At 37.8% G+C, this 21,048-nt stretch overlaps 1 protein-coding gene across 1 annotated transcript in view; it reads right to left on the bottom strand.

Annotated features, from left to right (window-relative positions):
- ARID1B (AT-rich interaction domain 1B) overlaps positions 1 to 21,048 on the bottom strand; it is a 323,028-nt gene that overhangs the window by 269,540 nt on the left and 32,440 nt on the right. Inside the window, exon 3 of the mRNA XM_017834907.1 lies at positions 11,075 to 11,097. Within this exon, the coding sequence (XP_017690396.1) occupies positions 11,075 to 11,097 (23 nt within the window). The remainder of the gene's footprint in view (positions 1 to 11,074; positions 11,098 to 21,048) is intronic.

Below are 21,048 nucleotides of genomic sequence, written 5' to 3'. Positions count from 1 at the left end.
TTAACAAACTCAACACATTTATAACAAAAGCTGCTGAAACCACTGGCAGAGGAAAGCCAAAAATTATCTGAAAGTTAGAGACTGTACAAATTATTCTTTAAAACCCTGTTATAAGGATATTGCCAGCATTCTCCAAAAATAAAAGGCTGACATCTTATTTGTTCAGCTTGCACTCTGCATGTCTAGATGGTTACAAAACCAAACAATGACATGTTAAATATTTTTTCCTACAGTTTTGTATTTCAAGAAGAGTTTTCTGAGAGATGCAACTGCCTTGTAAGTGAAACATCTCCAAAACAACCCCCCAAAAATTGCAGAAAAACAAGGAGGGATGGAGGAAAAAGACAAGCTTAGATGTTCAAAATATTGCTATTACTAAGAATATCAAGGCAAAAACTGAAGGGATAAATTGAAGGTATGCTCAGTGCTCAAAGCACATTTCTGAAATACAAGATAACAATTTGTCTGAGAACATCTTTTCTTTATCTACCTCAGAGGGTTGTAAGATTATTAATCTTCAGAGCAGAAACACTGCAAAACTACAATTCCCGATGTACCCTGCAGCCCATTAAATTATGTCAAGTACGAGTCCTGGCTAAGAGGAGGCAGGTTAGTTTTAAGAAAACATAAACCTAACTCTACTGTGCAGTTCCCAACTCTTACTGTCTGAACATGTATTTTCCCTGTGCTCTATTCTTCTTGCAGAAAAAGAGGTAGAGAATTAATCAACTGAGAGAGGATGAATAATATTTCTGGTTTCCTGCGAAAGAACAAACTCACAATGATATTTCAAAAAACGTAACTGCTTCTGGAAAGGATTTGGCAATGCCTTCAACACAATCCTATATGGTATCAAAACAGTAACCTCAGAGCAAAAGGGTATGTTACCAGGATTCCACTATCCCCCAAAATGCTGACCAACAGAAGAAAAAAACCACAAGCTCAAGTAATGAAGTGGCACCTGCAAACAGGAATAAAACTTTGCTGCTGTAGCTCAGAAAACAGGATCCATCCAGGACAAATCTGTGTTTCTCTTCTCTGAGTTTACAACTGTACCTGTGGTCCTGCACTCTGAAGCAGCTTTTACAGACAGGGAAAATGTCCCATCTACTGCTGTAAAAGAAAGCATGCACATGGCACACACATGCATTCATACATAAGGATACACAGGTGCATTCTTTCCAGGCCTGAGGTCACAGCTACCACACCAGGGGTTGATATCACATTACGATTATGACTAACAGGATGCAACTTCAGCTGAAGCACCTCTGCCACATGGTTTTCCAGAAGGTTAAATGAGGGGGGAAAGGGAGCTGGTTAGGGGGAAATGTTTTATCCCCATGAGGTGGTTTGGCTGAGCTTCTTGACCTCAACTATGCCCCACTGCAGGACTCCTCCACCCCACTCTCCAAGCTCAGGCAACTCAAACAAGTGCATTAATAGATGGAGCAGAGGGATGCCCAGACCACATATGCAGAAGAGGCCCTGGAAGTACCAACCTGCCACCAAAACCTCCATGGTGTCCACTGGTGCTAGAAAAGATGCTCCCACATGCACTGAAAGCAAAGATCCCTCCAGTGTAAGCCACAAGAACGCATAAATCATCATGTAAAAGTAACTAATTAAATTTATTGCATCCCCTGCTTCAGCGGCAGAAGAAAAAGAAAAAACAAAACACATTGTACAAAAGACCACTGTTACTCTCTAGAAAAGTGGCAAAGATGGATTGGGAAGCACGCAGGGGAAGTGCCTGCCACCCCACAGAGAGGACAAGGGGGTCTCACCCAGGAGGCAGCCAACACCAGTTTGTTCCACCAGGGCCCCAGTGGGTCAAAACAAGTCGTGTAATAAACTCTACCTCACAGGAGACAGATACCTGGAATTTTGTGCCAGTTCCAGTACCCACCCCATTACTGTATCAACCAGCGGGGAGGAGGCAGATAACACACACCAAATTTACTGCCTGGTAGTGTAAAACCATTAATTTATCTTACAGCTATTTTACTGGTACAACCCCTGCTCTATAACGGCGCTCTTCTCCTGACTATGAGAAATTATTGGGCAGTTTGTGCTAACTGCTTTCCTGTCATGTTTCATTTCCAAACACCATCTTCTGTCAGTTTATTCCCATTCAACCCAAAGTGACCGTCAGCATGAATACAGATGATCTGTTCATTTTTATAATGGTCTAATTTTTGAGAGCAGCCTCTACCTCTCCTACTCCTTGAACTTAAAAGACTAACCAAACCCAACAAAACAACAGCAACACAAGAAAAAAAAAAGAAAAAAAAAGAAACAAAGAAAACCCCCACCAAATCACTAGTAGATTAAACCTGAACATTACATGTCATTGACCTATTTGTATTTCACTTTGTTTGAGAAAAGACAAGAAACGTGGAAAATAGAAAACAACCAACCAAACAAAAGGGGGAAAAACTCAACCAAATTCAAAATCAACCCACCTTTACAATGTTTTATCTGCATATAAACAGTCTGTACCTTAAATAGGCAAATTCTGGTTTTATATTCCTGCTTATTCTACTAATTTTAGCATTTTACCAAGAGGTGAGGCCCTTCTTGAGGGGCTGAACTCTCCCCTCCTAGCAGCCACAAACTTGCATCTGCACTGGAAACACTCTTGAAAGGCAGCAAAATCAAGCAAAGACTGGGGGGAGGCATGGGAGGGTTAAAAGAAAATAAGGAATCCCTGGAAATGGTCCTGCGCTGCAATTATGTAACTCAATATCAAAGGTGCGAAAGCTAGAATGAAAATATTTGATGTGACAGCTCTTCACCTCAGTTGTAGCATGCCCTATCTAAATAGCAGGAGAGCAGATGGTAATTTTCAAGCACATTTAGACCAGAATGCAAGCGATACTTAAAAATAAATACATAAATAAACAAATAACAGCACACATGGAATAAATAAAGCAAAGCGTGTTTAGGGGGAGTGTGTGTCTTACCAGGCTAACCAATATAGCTGGGGAAAAAAATACTACCACCGCACACACAGTCGTACAAGCCCTTCTTCAGATCTGACATGTACAATTTATTTCTCAGCTTAAACCACTGACTTGTGGAGCAACACAAAGATGCATGCACTTGTCCTGGCAAGAGCTTTCAAAGTTCATTGGTATTAAATCTGCAGCCCAGTAAGCTGTGAAAACTCTGTCCTTTCAAATGAAGCAGCTTTTGAACACTTGCTTTGAAAATTTTAAGTGAATAAGTAGACTGCATAAAATTTGTTCAAACACCCACCACTACCTAGAGATTTATGCAAACGTCAGATGCACCCTCAAACTCCAAGTTATTTTGATGATAAGAAGCAATAAATCATTTTAGCATTAATAAAGACTCGTTTCAAAATGCTGCTTGCTCCACAGATAATTCTGAATAGTCTTCCAACTGTCTAATCAAATAAATCAATATCTGGGGTCATGGCAGAGGGGGATTTGTGAACTATACATGCTCTGTATTTAATTGTCATAGCAAATCCCAGATTTAAAGCATCACTACAGCTGACAGAGCTGAGAACAGCCAGTGCTGTGACTAAGAGTGGCGCCTACTACTGCCCAGGAATCCATGCCATCAGGATGTTTCTGGATATGGAGATATAAATACCCCTGTATATATGTATATGTATACATAATATATTTATGTATACCTGTGTGTATACATTACATCAAAGACAAAATCTAACAAAATTGAGACCAAGTGAAGAGAGAAGACAAAAACATATAGTGAATTGTTTCCAAGCATCTACTATTCACCAGTATGGTTGGTAGAAAAGAATGCCCACACTTACTTTTCCCAGTTCTCCTCATCTATACAGTAGCCAAGTCATTTTTCTGCTGGTCATCTTTTCTATTCTATTCTATTCTAAAAGGTCACAACCAACACCTGACAACTAAATGGAAACTGTTACAAATTTTAAGTTGTTGTGCTTTTAAGGAAAAAACACACCAGTTTGCTCATTTAAATAAAACTTTTAACACTGCTTTTACACATGCTATTTTAACAAGCTACATGTATATACAGCCCACTCCAGTATACCAATCTTTCGGGGTTACAGTAACATCCTAAGTCAGTAAATCATGAAAGAAAACATATAACTAATTGTGCCTGAATAAACCAGCGAGCACTCTCACCTCAATAATCTTGACGTTAATTATTCCAAAGCCCTGACGCTTCATCCAGAGCAGAAGCACCTAAAATTAAAGAGTTTCTCCTGCCTGCATAGCTATGTATCCTATCTGTGCTCTTGTCAGTTCAGGTCACAGTCACTGCAACATTCTTCTTGATGCAGTCACATCAGCTCTGTACCCCACTGTCCTATGCTCCTGCAGACACCTATCTGACTGTGTTGGCCATATCATCCCTTGTGTACGTCTCTGTTGGCTTCTGCTTTCCCTGCTCATACTAATTTTTAAAGGCCTCCCCCACCTCATCTCCAGACCTTCTCCTATGATACCACCCAATTAAGCATGAGCTGGCACACAAAACAGCAAACCCCCACTACTCTGAAACCAAATCTAGAACCCTGCTGCCAGAGGGAGGCACTTTCTCATGATGGCATTATGGCCCATTTGACCTGACATCAATTGAGACTGAAAAGATTTCATGACTTGACTGCATTAATGGGGAAGCCAAAATCAAATTAAGTGCTGAGATAAAAGCAATTAATTGTTGCATCTACAGCATGAGTGTTTCCACCTGATGTGTAAGAGCACATTTGTTCATAGCAAGGTAGAACTCCAGCACACTGAAAACCCAGATTTCACTTCCATATTTTGCAAGAACACCATTTCTGCTCAATAAACACGATCTGGATAAAACGCTACTAAAATGCAGCACCAGGTAGGTATTTTATCATTTATTTGCAAGTATCATACGTTTTATAATAAATTAGCATAACAGTTCAGCAGCAGAGTCAAAATTTGCACCCAAGCATCCTAATTACCAGGATTCTTTCTATATTCCAATTCTGAAGTGTTATCTCATTTGCTCATTAGTATGTAGTATACATGCATTACTAAAAGCACACAAAACTGAAATTATCATAAGTATGTAACTACAGTTACATTTCGATTAGGTTTACCAAAATTTGAAAAAAACATGAACTATAAAATGCAAAACTCACATGTAAAATTGTAATAAATTGTGTCTTAAGTTCAATTTATTCTCCAAAATACCACAAAAATTTCTAAAGTGAAGATTTTTATTTTATATAAAAAGTAGTAATAACGGTGTATTCATTGTCTAGCAGAACTAGAGGTTATTATCTGAACTAACTTGAGTGCATTGTAACATGGCTCCCAGGTATTAAAAAAATATAAAGCCATTTATTAGGTATTAAGAGAGCCAGACTAAATTGATATGATTAAATCACAGTTTAATACAGTGTATAGTTTTATGAATTTGTTTAACTTGCTTCCTTGTGGTCAGTTTTGGAAAGTAAACTGTTAATCAATCAGTGTTAAGACCCTTACTCTCAAAGCACATCAAGACAGGGAATAGATATACAGAAGTGCTTAATATGGGCACACTCACACACATTCTCACATGGAAATCCAGTAAGGTAAGCTTTTCTTTATTTGTATGTTTTTGATTTCACAACAAGCAGTGACAATGGCTAAAAAACACACAAAATGCAAAAATCATTCTCCAGAAGTCCCTCATGCAAATGCTATAAAACATAGCTACAAGTCCACACCTGACCTCCTTTCTTTGGAGAAACACTGAGTAACCTTCAGTGGGACATGTTTAGAACACAAAAAAAAAAAAAAAGAGAGCTTCACTGTTTAAATGGGCTTTAAAAGAGCTGGACCAAGTCAAATTCAGGAGATAAACTTGTGTGTGCCCCATTCACAGCCTCCTATTCAGAAGCTCTCCCTATGAGCTATGGTGAATCAGTGCTTCTCACAGCCATGCTTGCTCCTGCTGTGGAGACCACAGCAGCCCACAGGCTTTCCTGCCAGCTTGCTGCCTTCTTAAAAGTAAGTTTCTTTTCTGCACAATGGAGGTGCAATTCTGCATGATTCCAAGCAAGACAAAAAAATACCATTTCCATGTCTTCTGAACTCCTACAGTTTACATGTGGTATTTTAGAAGAAGTAAGAATACCTTCCATCTCCAGAAGGCGTTTTCATACCTTCTATGTGCATTTCAAGTTGCCTGATGGGAAACATCTTGGGCTGAGAGAACGCACCTCCACAAAAAGCACTCACTTAGTCAGAATTAAGAACCACTGTACAGTTTTTTTAGTAATTAAAGTTCCTGGTTTCTGAAGGCATAACAATGTGGTACAGGTTTACTAAACTGACAACACTGTTGGAAGATGAGATTCACTACAGGAAGAAAAACAAATACTCTGATTGCAATAAGGCAGAAGGAAAGTGATTTCATGTTTATGTCACTCAATACTTTAAAGACCAAGTTAATTTTCAGATCTTTGGGGGTTGATTGTTTGAAGATGTACTGCAACACCTGAAGGACACAGCAAGCCTTACATGGTATCTGCACATAGCCACAGTTCTCCAGTCAATGGGCCTTCCTTGCCTGTGAAAGTACAGCCCATGCTATATACCTGTGCACTGGACTGAAAAATTCTTTAAAATTTCTGTTCCATATATTCAGTTATACACGGGTTCAGGCCAAGAGACCTGAATTACCTTCTTTTAACCTAAAAGGTTATTCAGTTCTTTGGAATTCTTACTATTAACCACATTCTCCAGTTCACTCTATGCATCCTAATTCTTTATATGAGCAACATCTCCAACTAGCCATTTTGAAGGACCAAAAACCTGATGCAGTTTGCCAGTATCATTTTCTTTTACTCAGCCAGATATCATATTAATGCTTTTAAACTGCAGGATTGCACGAGGAACTTGCATTCAACTGATTATCTACCATGACCTTCAAAGCTTTCTCTGTCACTGCTTTTCCAGAAGAAAACAATATCCTGTAAGCGAGAGCTGCATTTTAGTTCCTAGATCACAATGGATTTATTCAAATCAGAGTACTCTATATAAATCTAGTCTTATCTTCATTTAAACTGGCAAACAGGAAAATCTGGTATGAGTAATATATTTTAATCTTGTCTTGCATTAATTATTTTTTTGTTATTATTTTAAAGAAAAGTTTAATCTCACTGATTGGTAACTATTCTGTTTTGGTTTATTATTAGCTCTAGATTTCACTATGCTTTTTTACTATGCTTGGCAAGCCTTTTTGCTAACCAGAAAAATGTATTTAAATGTCCACACACACTTATTTAAGCAATTATGTATTTGAACAAATATTTATTCAGTTCTTAAGTTTAACACACTTATTACATTATAAAAGTGGCAAACGGAACACTTCTTTCCTACCAGATAATTTTTTTAAATTCACAATTAGTGCTCATTTATAGTTGAAGGAATTTTACTCCTTCTAAAACAGGTCCTCATTAGTTAAGGAAAGCACTTAAATAAATTTGATACACATTCAAAATATCCTTTACAAACAAAAAAAGAAATTGTTTCAAGAAGTGAAGCTTCTAGTTCTAAAATTCTGACAGATGCTGGAGACAGAAAAAGCAGGACAGGACTAACTTTTTCTTCAAGTATTTGTTTAGTAAAAAACCTTTAACCCATTCCAAGCGTCATCTACAGAGGAAAAAAAAAATCCCTCCCAACCGATTTAGCTCATGACCATTTCCATCTTTTGTGTTGCTGTCCCTCCGAAAGCAATAGACAAGTGTTTGTATATGTAAAAAATATATCTGCCAATCTATACCCACCCATGCTCACAGATTTTATGTTGTTGCTTATTTGAGCTCAGTTCTTTCTGCATACAACTTAGTTAAATCAAGCTATAGTCTTTACAACTAAAAAACCACTGATTTACTTCTGTAACTAGTTCTTCTTTATCTGCTTCTGAATTCCCCAGTGTGAGATACAGTGTTTTTCCAGAAAAATTGCTGCCTGCATTTACACACAGTTTTTAACACAAATTCCTAAGGGTTCAGTGTTGGCAGCAGGTGGTGGTCAGTCCCTGTACCCCGCTGCTCTCCCCAGTGCAGCTGACATTCTTAAAGGACTGGTCATCTTGCTTTTACTTTATTTCAGTGCTCTCTAGTGTGTACTAGCTAGTATCCTCACCTCCTGCCTTCTCAGCCAGGACAGTAACTTAGAAGCATTTAAAATCATTTGCTTTTGAGTACTCAGTTACTCAGAAATACATAATGTTCTTGATATAGAGTACCACTTTCCCTCCCCTTCTACCCATTCAATTCTCTCTAAATAGGTTATAAGCATTTACTTTAACATTCTAATCCTGTGAACCTTCCCACTAGATTTCAAGTAATACCAAGTAGATAAAATTTATAATGGTAAATGAGAAATTTTAGCTCCTCTTGTTTATTATCCGGGTTGCCAGCATTAGAGTGTAAGCAATTAAATGGGGGGGGGGGCTCTGTGTCATGTTTGGTTCCTTGATCACTTCTGTTCACAAAACATTTCAATGTGTGCTTACATGTTCCTGTAATCTTATTCTTCACCCTCACTGCCCCAGCTCAGAGCTCTTCCACCAACCCAAGCCAAAGTGACCCCAAGAAATCACTTCTCTGCTAACTACAGGGAGCTCAGCCAAAGAACATGCTCCCTTCCCTTTGAAGAAAATAACCAGCTTCTCCAAAACACCAACAGCTTTCTACACACCAAATTATTCACCCTACCAGCAGGTCACTTCCAGGATCTTTGTTTCTGTACTGCTTATTGGGAAGGAAGGCCTTTTGAGCACATCAGCTGGATAAAGAGGCTTTTAAAAAGCTTCTGCCTCCTGGCAACTTGCATCAAAACCCTACCTTACTAATGTGAATTCTTCCACCAGAGCTGACTGACAGACAAATGTGGCTGGGGGAAAGGGAAAAAGGGAAGAGGGGAGGTGCTAGGTTTCTTGCACTAAATGGAAAAGGTGGGTTTTCCTCTACCTCATGGGATGTTCTGAGACCTCAGAATGTCCCTTGGTCATCATGTTCTGGGAATCTCTGCAGCCTCAAAATTGTGAGCCATATTTTCCTTTCTTTATGTCAGAAAAGTCCTGTTGAGGTGTATTTTCTGGTCAGTGGAACAATTCAAGCTTCAAAATTTCAAAGTTCTCCAATCCTACAGCATAGATTTAGTCTGTTTATTTCTGATACCCTGAAAATTCTGAGTTAGTCAGCCATTTTGTTCTATACAAAAAAAAAAAAAAAGGAAATTACTGCTTCAATATGCAATATGGTTTCAATTCTAAATCAGTGGCACTGTAGGGTGTCCAAAAGTCCAGGCAAAGACACTAAACCACAGTAGCCAGCCACGTACCATTATCAACATTTTTTTTTTTAAGATTTGCATCTGCACACTTATTTTCACGTGGTAACTCTTTATCAATAGTTATCAAAACACATCTTCATCCGAATGACTGCTTCGTCAAGATGTATTTTTTGGTAATACAGGCCCAGATTTTCCACAGCCCTACTGTCACTACATTTACTTTATCAGCTCATAACCACTGCAGTTTTCCACTAACTCACCCTGTGAAGGGACAGGCTGCTGCAGAAGGGCTGGTAGCCTCACTCCCCCACCTGAATGGGAAGCCTCCTGTGCCTCCAGTTGGAAGCTGCATGTTAAGGGCAAAATTGACATGAACAGCAAGACTTTAGTCAAATTTCACTAAATATCATGGAAACCAATGGGAGAGGTAACAGCTAGTGGTGGCCTTCCTGAATACAAAGAGGGTTTTGAAGGGAGCCCCCCCACAATACAGTTTCCTCAGCTAGTAGGGAGAGTAAGCAGAAGACTGAACAAGCATCTGTAACACCTCTATCCAGAACAGGTTTCAGGCTTTCATTATTCACTTAATTTTCCATGAGCAAATACAGTGTAACAAACAATATTAACGTAGCAATAAGGACAAATATGTACACCTCTGCTTCAGCTGACAAATATATTTGCAAGGCTCATTTCACCTGCAGCTAAACAGAGAAAGTTGCCCCAAGACAAGGAATCTCACAGAAGAGAAAAAAGACAAGAAAAATCCCTCAAGGCAACCACACACAACTATGCTGTTATATGTTGCTTGCTCCAATAAGCACTTAGACTGACTGCAACCACAGGAAAAATTATGGGACAAGAGTGAATTCACATCCTTTCAAGGAGTCCTGCCACCCAATTCATTCTGCCTTTTTTCAGCACAATTGGGATTTTCACAGCATATCACATTCTGGTGTCTGAATATCTCAATTCCAAAACAAGATGTTAACAGCGTAGATAAAGAACTCCAGCAAGCACACAAAACCAAGACTATGCTTTTTTCAACCACTGTTCAATTATCCGCTAGAATCTCTTGCCAAGTGTATGAAAATAACAAAGAAAAGGCATCTATTTTTCAGGAAAATATTAAGTCTTAGTTTTCTTATTGCATCTTTTAGGTAAACCATTCACAATGTCTGTTTTCCATTGTAATTTCACATACTGCACACCAGGTGTGTTAGTAGATGAACAGCACCATTGAAAGCAACACAAGGACAAGAAACATTTCATTTCAAAAACAAAGACTGCGTAGCAATAAAAATGTGTGGATTTATGTTAGATTCAGTAAAAATATCTCCAGGCTAATCACGAACTGTTAGAGCATTCTCAGTATTTCCCACTGCTGTGGTCTTACTTTAATGGGGGAGGAAAAAAGGGAAAAAAAGAAAAAAGCTGTGATTCAAAATGGAAGTTCAGTAATTATTCACAGCCCAGTATGTTATCGGCAAAATGACTGGCAAAGTTCTTAACACATCAGCTCAGATGTATGTAAGCAAGGCATTCCTTCCCCGCGGTAGGCAGCCCCATGTCAAGCAGCTATGTGCTAGAACTTGTCCTATGCTACCTGTTCAAAGGAAACTGTGCAAGAATATTTCAAGCTCTGACAGATACCACTTTGTGCAAAAACATCCACAGGAGTATTACAAAAAAAGACAGCACTGATGTTTCAGCAACCCCTGTGTCAAGAAAGGTGCTCTCCTGCATTTTTATTGACATGAAGGAAGCAGTTCCTTCTCTACTAGTCCCGGGCTCCTTTCCATGCCTTTTACTGAACTCTTATGTAAGACTTTGCACCCACCTTTTTCAGAGATAGTACCGAAAATGCCAAATAATCTGCAAAATTTCGCATCTCTAAGACAGCGAAAAGTATTCAACAAACCCACAATACATTTAAAAACTATCGTTTGCAGCATTTCATTCCTGCACTACAGGATTAACAACTAAATGCCAAAGCGTCCTTTCTTTTGGCAAATATTTAATAAAATATTGAGATCACTTAAGTTTATTACCTGAAAGGATTCAGGACACAGCCATTCCTGCCTATATCTGGAAGTGGAATACAGGTCGGGTCCATATATAAAAAATACTTTTCAAGTAAAAACGTATTTTCTCCACTAAGCACAACATCACATGTAACATGGATCCTTCCACATTCTTACAAACAACAGCCTTACAACCAGTTAACTCTTTTTGTTGGTGGTTTTTTTAACCGCATTTACAGAGAGCTGAAGTTTCAGACTTCCTGCAAGTAAGTCTAAAGCAACTCCAGTAAAAACACAACTCCTCACACATAAACAGGGTTCTGATATTTAGTCAGGCTTTTATTCTGCTTTACAGAATATTGATGCACACCAAGAACAGGAACATATTTTTAGTCAGTTCTACATGTGAAACACAAAAATGGGATGACAGAACACAAGAGAGAAAGAAGAAAGAACAGCCTACACCCAATACACCCTAAGTATATCTGATCTTTTCCGGGAAATTCTTCAATTACTTTTTGTGGTTATGCTCCTCTTGCAACCCCAGCGTTACAGGCCTAAAGGAATATTAGAAAACATTTTTTTTCTTGTAATGTATAAAATCAAAGAAGGAAAGGCCAAGTACCCCATACAGTCTTGGCATTTACTGAATCTACTCTTCACCACTTGCTGCAAGACTGCAAATTTACTCAGGTCATAAAACAAGCTCCAATCTGAGAAGGATGCATGGGATTTCTCATAGCATCACCTCAGAGGACTGAAAATCCACCTGTCTGCTCTCCAGTATCAGATAGGATTTTTTTCTTTGGTGAACACGAGGTCTAAAGTATCATTTTCTGCAGAACTTAAGGTTCATTTCAGAAATAATAGTTTCCTCCCTAAAATAACTTTCCAAACATAAAAGGGCCATAAATCTATTAAGTACACACTTCCTAAATCTGCAGGGGGATATCTTGGCCTCTGATTTTCTTCAGTTTTGCCAACACGCAATAAAATGAAACCAATGAAAAACATAAACCACTCAATTTGCATCTGTCCTTTTAAACACTCTCCAGTACGGTGGAAGAGTCAAAACACACACAAATTTTCAATGCTGCCAGCTGAGAAAGTTAGGAGAGACAGCAAAAGCGAACAGTGGAGTTTCTGAGGAGGGACAGGAGGACCTTAAAGCAGAGGTCCTTGCTGAGCAGCTCTGCCTGCTTCCTCCATGCACAGGCTCAATCTGTTCTTGGCATGGACTCTTACATATTTGTTTCTACTAAGCACCACTTGCACAGCATGAAACAGTTCAGAGAGAGACACAATCCTGTGAAAAGAACAAGGTGGTTTCGCTAACTTGTCCTGTAAAGCACGTCTTTGCCAACATGGCCTGTAAAACACACATGTACATAGACTCCAGATAACTAATGTTACTTCTATAATTAAAACAACATCTTCCCTAAGTGGTCATATAAACCTTGTTTATTTTGATTGGACTCTTGTCTCAAAAGGCAAGTTATATTAGTTTGCGAAGAAATATGCGGAAATCTTTTCACCACTATTCTGTGAAAGAAACTAACAGCAAATATGTAATTTGTCCCTTTGATGTATACAATACTAAATCCACTCACTTTTCAAAAGGTACATTCGAATATAAAATTCAAATATATTTTCTAATAATGTCCAGTCATTGAACTATTTGTTATCTGATACATTGCTTTTACACTCAAATGCAAAAAGCATTACTAAGAAACAACGTTCAGAAGAGGAGGAAAAAATGGAGCATACAGAGAAATAAAACAGACATTGATTTTTCTCCTTGTTACTCTTCCCCACCCACAAAAGACATTATGAGATTCAGAGATGAAATATGTATCAGCAAGGATGCAAGCATTTAACACACTTGTTTTATTTTAGGCAAAGTAATGAAAAAGAAGCACAAATACCAGAGAAGCACCCAAAAATGGGGTCAAATCCAAGCCAGCAGAAGAATAAAAGCCTACAGAGATTGCATGAGCTGTAGATTTAAGTTATTCCTTAAATTCTTAAATCATTCTTTCATAACTCTTGAGAAACAACAAAACATCATAAAGTATTTACATTATCATCTTTATTTGTGCCCATATATAACTACTAAGTTAGAACAGTTATAATGAGCAATGCAATATGTAAACAAACATGAGTTTTAGAAAAAAATACCTACAGAGAGTAAAAATAGCCTTTAACATATTTAATATTTTTTTTGAAAGATTTTATGACTCATCTACTCCCACAAAAAGTCTTAATGTTCTAGGTGATAAAACAAGCAAAACTAAAGCAGGTTGCTGAGCAAGCTTGAATTATACTGCATGGAACCCATGTAATTTAAGACTGACTACCTTAAAAAGGTATGAAAAATGCTCTTGATTTTTTGCAGTACTTAACATGCTACTGTAAAACTCATTTTTGCATAAGTTTTGATGAAGCTAAATCTAACATAAATCTTAGTTTATCAAAAAAAAGATGCTGTTAGCAACAGGAGTCTAATCTTGAGTTACTGAAACATCAGGTATTTCTCAAAAGGTCTACTGTTCCAAGAAGAGAGCTAGCTGACTCTGTCCCAGGATGACCAAAATAAAGGGTACCCATCTCATTTTGAAATTCTCTTCAATTGACTTAGAGGGTTAATTCTGCCTAGTCTGGTATCAACTAAAGACAAGTCGCTCAACCCCAGCAACATGCCCCCAAAGTGAAATTGCAGCTCAAATGAAGTCACAACAAATTTCCCACTGATTTCAGGCAGGTTTCACCTTCTTATCTTCAGCCCTATTTTCAGCTGTGGGAAACACACTCCCTATTTTTCAAAAAGAACACTCTATTGCCTCCCTTGCTTCCTCTGAGCAAGTTCAACTTTACAGACAAATGATAGTATCTTCTGAGAAACTCATACTATGATTTAAAAAAAACACAACATACTGAGTTGCCCTAGGGAACATTTGGAAATATGGTTACAAAAATCATATGTATGCATGATGGGTCAGGACATCATTTCAAAAGTTTTTGAGTGTCAATTATTCTTTGATGAATCATCATCATCATCATGGCTAGGCTTCGCAAATGAAGATTCGGGAAGATGAATATTATTAAGAAAAAACTACTATGACTATAATACTAAGAGTAACAGTCCTTACCTACAATAAAACCCTCCTGGCACAGTCATTACATGGCAGCTGTTGAACAGAGTAATGCAGCAGCCTTTTCTTAAAGCAAGATGCTTATTTTACTTCAAATGTAAATAAACTCATGTCTCCTGCTGCCATGTAAAATGAGCTGTTCATAAGTAAATGACTTTGTACATTCCTAGTGAAGCAGCAAACAGCCCTCTGTTCTCCACTCCTGATCACCAAAATCTATTTCCTGCATAACTCCAGTGTAGACTGCTAGCCAAGCTCCCAACAACAAAATAACTGCTGCTTCCTTTAACAGCAACCTTTTTCAGAACACCAACACAGAGAGCTTGCATGTTTTTCTCTCTCATGCCCCCACTTCCAAGCAGAACAACAAATGTGATTACAGTTATTAAATATTCCAACTGAATGACGATCATTTAGCAGTAACAAATACATTTTATTTGTCATAATACCTTGATGATTCTTACACACTTTCTATACAAATGTTGACTGCCACTTACTCCAGTATAGGTGTAAAAATTAGCATTTACTGAACATCATGACATAGTAATTGAACAGACAAAAATGTCGACCCTGTCTCATTTCCGAGCTCTCATCAGCTGAAAGATCAGTTCTTTTCCCTTTTCAACTTCCATTTTTTCCGCATCGTTTCAAAGAAGTGATACAAGCTACTGAAATGTTTCTATTTACCATAATAATGCAATTCCACTACTTTAGGGATTTTCTTTGGTAAACAATCTCAGATGACCAGCATTAAGATGAAGAGCTAAACCGCCATAAAGACCACAAACTTATGTCAAATTTGATTCCATGATTATCTGTAATCTGTGCTCACCTCCCTCTATAGAGCGAATTACACTCAATAGAAGGGATAATTCTAAAGGAGACAATACAACATAAAGCCTTATCCTGCCATGAACTAAAGTAGCAGCCTTTTTTTCAATTTAGTCAATGAAGCTTAGTATACCCAAAAGAAAGAACCATGCTAAACATTTTCCTACAGTCTGCACTAGCACAGTACTTAGCATTTTCCTAAATCTGAAATTTAAAAATCCCATTTCTTTACATGACAAAGAGCAGCAACTTTTCTTTGCAATTATTAACACTTGACCATCAAAAGACCCATTCTTAAAAATGACCTTACAAGGGAGACAACTAGCTGTGACTTCTTGTCCCTTTCTCTGGTTCAAGCTTTACATTCTCCAGGAAGCAGTAGTTCTACTTACTTTAGATTTTTATTTTTTTTTTTGCTGGAAGTTTAGAGCAGTTCAACAGGGTGGCAGATATATCATTCAAAAAAAAAATTGTTCCTGAGGAATTATTTTAATTCAAAGTATTTACATGTTTTTAACAGAACAGGAAGTCGGAAAAAGATTAATCCTTTAGAGTTTCGACATTTCTGCTTTCCAGGAATTAACAAAGAAGGTCCATAATTTACTAGTGACAGCTCCAGATAAATATCCAGTGAAAAAGGCAAACCAAAATAAATGAAACAAACAAACAAAAGCCCAAAATAAAACACACACACACAAAACAACACCAAAACCAAAAGAAAAACAAACGCCCCAAAAACCCTCAAGGTAAATCAAACAAAAATCTGGAAAAACATACTTCTGAAGCACATGCTGATCAAAGCCTCACACTCCCTTCTTATGTGTGCATCAAATGCGTCTATCAATCTTTAAGAAAAAGCAACACATCTCAACGTTTTGTCCTCTGCTGGTTGTTTTTGCCATTCAATCATATTGATTCATTCTCTGCTCTTACAAAATAAATAGACTAAGAAATGAAAACGCTGCTTATTTTCTGTGTCTGCTCCCTTAACCAAGACTAACATCAACTGTGCTAACACCTACTTAGCAGCACAAAAAACTGCAATGCATTCAATATCCTCTAGCTGGTGAGGGCAATCATACACACAGAGGACAACAAATGTATCACTTGACTAGTACTTGCTGTATGTATGCACCACACTTCAGGGTTCAGAGAAAAACATGACAGTAAGCCTCACTTTCTTGGCATACTCCAATCTTCTGGACTTAAAGTGATTTCAGAAAGTAACACACACACACACACACAACCAGCCAACCAGTAGTAAACACGTGAGTTCGCTAGCTTTAAAACTCTGTCTGCCAAGCTAACAGCCAACTGATTTCCTTGGCGTAAATTCTACATTTCCAATCCAGGACATTACCCAGTATGGGCACTGCAAACCCTCTCCTAAATGATGTAATCACACTGGTGCTGCTATAGTTCTGGTTGATTTGCAGTTTCCATTACAATAAATCCTTGCCGCATATTTCCAGAAGTTCTAGAATGTTTCTGCCCCTTTAAAAAAAAGATACTCCAAGTTCAAACTTGCCACATAAACCAAAACAAACAAACAAACAAACAAAAGCAAGTATATATTTTTCCTTATGCCTCAAAATAATCTGTACATTAAAAAAGGAGGGAAAATGGAATGAATGCTTCTCTGAATATTTACAGTTCCATTCTTAAAACAATAAGGACACTGATAACATTTTTTAATTTTGCAAATCAAGAATATAAAAAAATGTTAAAGGCACAAGAGATTAGCACCCTTTCATCTTGAAGTATTTATATAGCGAAAAAGGGAGAATGAATAGACAGAGGCTTAAGCCTCATAACTGTCTTGCTACAAGCAGGCTTATGACTTCATGATCAGTACTAAAACACTCCATTTTAAACAGCTATTAGGAATAGCTATTGTACATGTCCATGCAAATGTCTTTCCTAAAGAATTTACTATGCATTATAGCAACACGATCCTATTTACACAATAAGTTGTTGTTCCAGTCCATCAAGTACACAAGGAATTTTAATGGATGCTAAAAAAATCAATTAGGCAATGATCCTCTGATTAAACAGGCACATCACACCATTCAAATTCTTTCAAACATATTCATAAATCCAAGCCTTCAAACTTTGCTGAAAATTTTCAAAATCTGTATGTGGATATTTCAAGTACATGATTTTTGAGTTTAACGAAATTCATCACAGAATAAGCATTACATGCTATTATCATGAAAAAGCAACACCATCAGATAACGGCAGGAAAAAAACCCCTTATTTTGATGGCTATTCTTAGGTATTTTTGTTTTTAGCAGAAATGTCTTTACAAAGCACCAGAAGGCTTTCCCTACAACACGTGGCACCAAAGGACAGAAACATTTTGAGGAGGCAATCGAACTAGAGCCAGAAGAAACTGATGAGGGCATCATCAATTGCTAGATGGAGGTCCAAAAAGGGTGGGAAGAGAAAAAGAAGTTAAATGAAAAGGAAAGTATTGTCTTTATAATCAGATATTATTATTCAGACAGTATTTCAATCATAGTGAAATGTATTGCAAAATCAAGCCTGAAGTTTGCAGGTGCCTGGTATCCCTGAATATTAGGATTTTCAATTCTGATATCATCTTTTCGTAATTCCAAGGGATATCTAACTGGAAGTTAGATCAGAAACTCAAACCTGAGAGTATGTTTTTTCTGCCTTCTATTTCTACATACGTTCCCTGAAGTCCTGGGTAAGGAATGCTAATAATCCTAAAATTACATTCACCCCACGCAAACCAGGAGAGACAGTACCTGAGATGATGAGATAGTATTAAAGCCTTGTTGCAACTTGTGTTTCAGTTACGCTGAAGACTGACAACATAAGCACAGGTCATCTTTCTCCCAGCTTTCCCTTGCCTTCTTCACCCCCTTTCCCACTACAGGTGGATGGGAAAGAAACAAAACCCCAAGTTTCCTTGGAATATAAAAATCCCTATGTAATTAATTCACCATATATATTTATGCATACTGACGAGAGATACATCAAGTATGCAATCCTATAAATTACACATATGACTCTTAGTATCACCTCCTTTCCCATACCTCCCCTTTCATACAGGCGTCAAATCAGCCCAAATCCTTTATATATTTATTTGACTCACACTGAGTTAACTGGACATGTCCTTAAAATTCTACAGAATGCTGCAGCATTCTTCAAAATGCTTAACATTTTGTCGCAGCAATCTATCACCCATCTTCACATGACAAATCTAGATGTCTTTTGTAAAGTGTCAGAGAAAAAGGTGAAAATCTCAGGTTATCATTAGCTTTATCCTACATGCCTACTTTTATATCTCAATCCATTTATCTGTAGTTATATTAGTGCAAAGATATTGTCTCCATTTCAAATTTTGCTCCTCATGTATGGCTTAAAGTGTTGTTCTGGGGTTCATCATTGGTAACTCATCAGAGATGAATTCCAAACCCAAACACTTAGGAGATCTGCTTTCTCTCTTCACAGCATCCTTTGCAGTCATACCACAGAATATATCCCATACCTTCCATAATCACTTCAACATTCTGAGATTTCCGCACAGAACATTAAGACAATCTGCAGGTTTATTTGCACCTTCCTGTTTGGTACCAAGCATGCCTAGACCAAGCAGCAGTTGTAAGAGAATGTCTGCAGCATTTCGTAGATAACCCTTTTACAACCGGTTATCAGGCTATGCTTGATATCTGTGCTGCAGATATGTAGACTGACTGCACCTGATAACATTTCATCTTTTTCATCCTCTTTAATCTTTCACTGCTTATGCCAGAGGCCTCCCTTCCTGTGACAGAGCTCTTCCACCTCTGTGCTACAGGCTGGAACACACTATTCCCTGCTGCAGTATGACACAGATGAGCTAACTACATCAAGGCAATTATCTTCAATTCTACCATTTCCATTAATTTTAGCTCAATCTTTAGGGTGTTGTTTGTCATCTTTATTTTTTTCATTTGCAGTATCCTGCAGCAGAGCCTGCAAGTTAAAATCCATCGAGTCCCATAGTTCTAACCTCAAGCCACAACATTTGCTTACAAAGAGCCAGACTTAACATCTCAAGGTCTTCTTCAAAATTCAAAAATCTTCACAGTTTAACAAAGAGCCTTCTTGTTTCATCCAAGGAAACAGAACTGACACCCTCAGCTATCTTTGGACAACAGCGAACCATAATGTAAAATAAGAAAAACATCTCCCATTGATGTTTCCCACCCTTCCTACAGTATGGCACTTCCATCCTCCCACCTATCTACTCAATGCTCTCTCTGCGCAATACTTAGATCTGAGCACTGTATGTGTTTAAGGCCCAGTATTTTTTAACCAATCAAGTTTTTTGAAGTGCTTTGCACTTTGGATAAATTCAATGTGACACGGTAAAGGAGTCCAATTTCCAGAAAGTGCTGAGATTCATCTTCTGAAACTTCTGGCGATATTATTTATTTTATATATATGATATCTAGAAGTAGGTACATGCTACACAGTCAATTTTAACAAGCATAGCTGACTCTCCCTATTTAATATTCACATCACAGGAGTAAAAATCCAGCCAGGAATCAAACTGTGGCATCCTGTGCCAAAGACAACTTACCACTCAGCTGGTAAGTTGGCAATTCAATTTACAAACCTGCATTCCTGCATTCTAATCCTTTGTAGAAAGGTGGTAATATACGAGCAATACGAAAAGAACTGGATTCAGATCATTAGAGGTTCACGAACCAAACACACGAAGCCTTGGAGGCTGTCCAAAACAAAATCATGCCTAGGTGGTGATGTCCGTTCAATAAAAATCCAATGTCATAATTATCCTCTCGCTTTTTCCCCGAAGAGCATTAGTGCTCGGAGCTGCGCCGCAGCTCAGCCACTTACAGTAACGCTGCGAGGAGACGGACAGGGCCTGCAGCCAATGGCGGTGCCAGGTCACTGCCTGCTGACGGGTAATCTACAATTACCAAGCAATTAGCAAATGCAGTGAAAATTCAACACTCATCTCTGCGTAACACAGAATAACTCATTTTTAAATTAAATGTGTGTTTTAATAACTTCACTTTGGCTACAGCCACACAGAGAAAAATAAAGCCTCCTTTATTCAATTTCTCCTCCCCTTTGCAACCGACAAAATGCTTTGCTGTCTGAAACAAGCAACCAAATATACTGTTTGACATTTCTAAACTAAACAATCTCTTCCTCACCAGTATGTATCTATTTAACAACAGAAAAGAACAAAAACTAAGACTGCTGCTAATGGTACTATACTATATTTGAAACTGTTATTTAGTTAACTGCCTGATTAATATCTTGCCCTGCTGGATGGGTGATAACAAGAATTAGCCAGGCACCTATCTGCCAGGGAGTCCAAAATTTTCTTGTCTTCTCTATATTTAACAATAAGTGATATAAAAAAGTTAATCCGCAATCAATCAGTTGCACAAAACAAATGTCTTTTCCCAGTAATGATCAAGTTATTAATCTGTTGTGCTCACAGCACAGTGTAGAGCTCTCATTGCCTACACTCACATCCCTAATTTGAAAAAAAAAAAAAAAATTTAGCTAAACGTTAGCTTATTGATAATCTTGGTTTATCTCTCCCTCTAGAAAAACTGCTGTATCTTCCTTAGTATAGGGTATGCACATTGGGATTGACCTTCTTTAAAAGGGTAGGAAAAAGGCAGAAGAGGTCACCATCAACAGTGAAATTCAAGTAGATAAAAGGAGATTCTTACCTTTCTATACCCTTGGATACAA

Source organism: Lepidothrix coronata, unplaced genomic scaffold, assembly GCF_001604755.1.
Source record: "Lepidothrix coronata isolate B3197 unplaced genomic scaffold, Lepidothrix_coronata-1.0 Scaffold245, whole genome shotgun sequence".
Classification (NCBI taxonomy): Eukaryota; Metazoa; Chordata; class Aves; order Passeriformes; family Pipridae; genus Lepidothrix; species Lepidothrix coronata.
The sequence above is the reverse complement of the archived record's forward strand: the minus strand, read 5'-3'. Positions and strand labels throughout refer to the sequence as shown.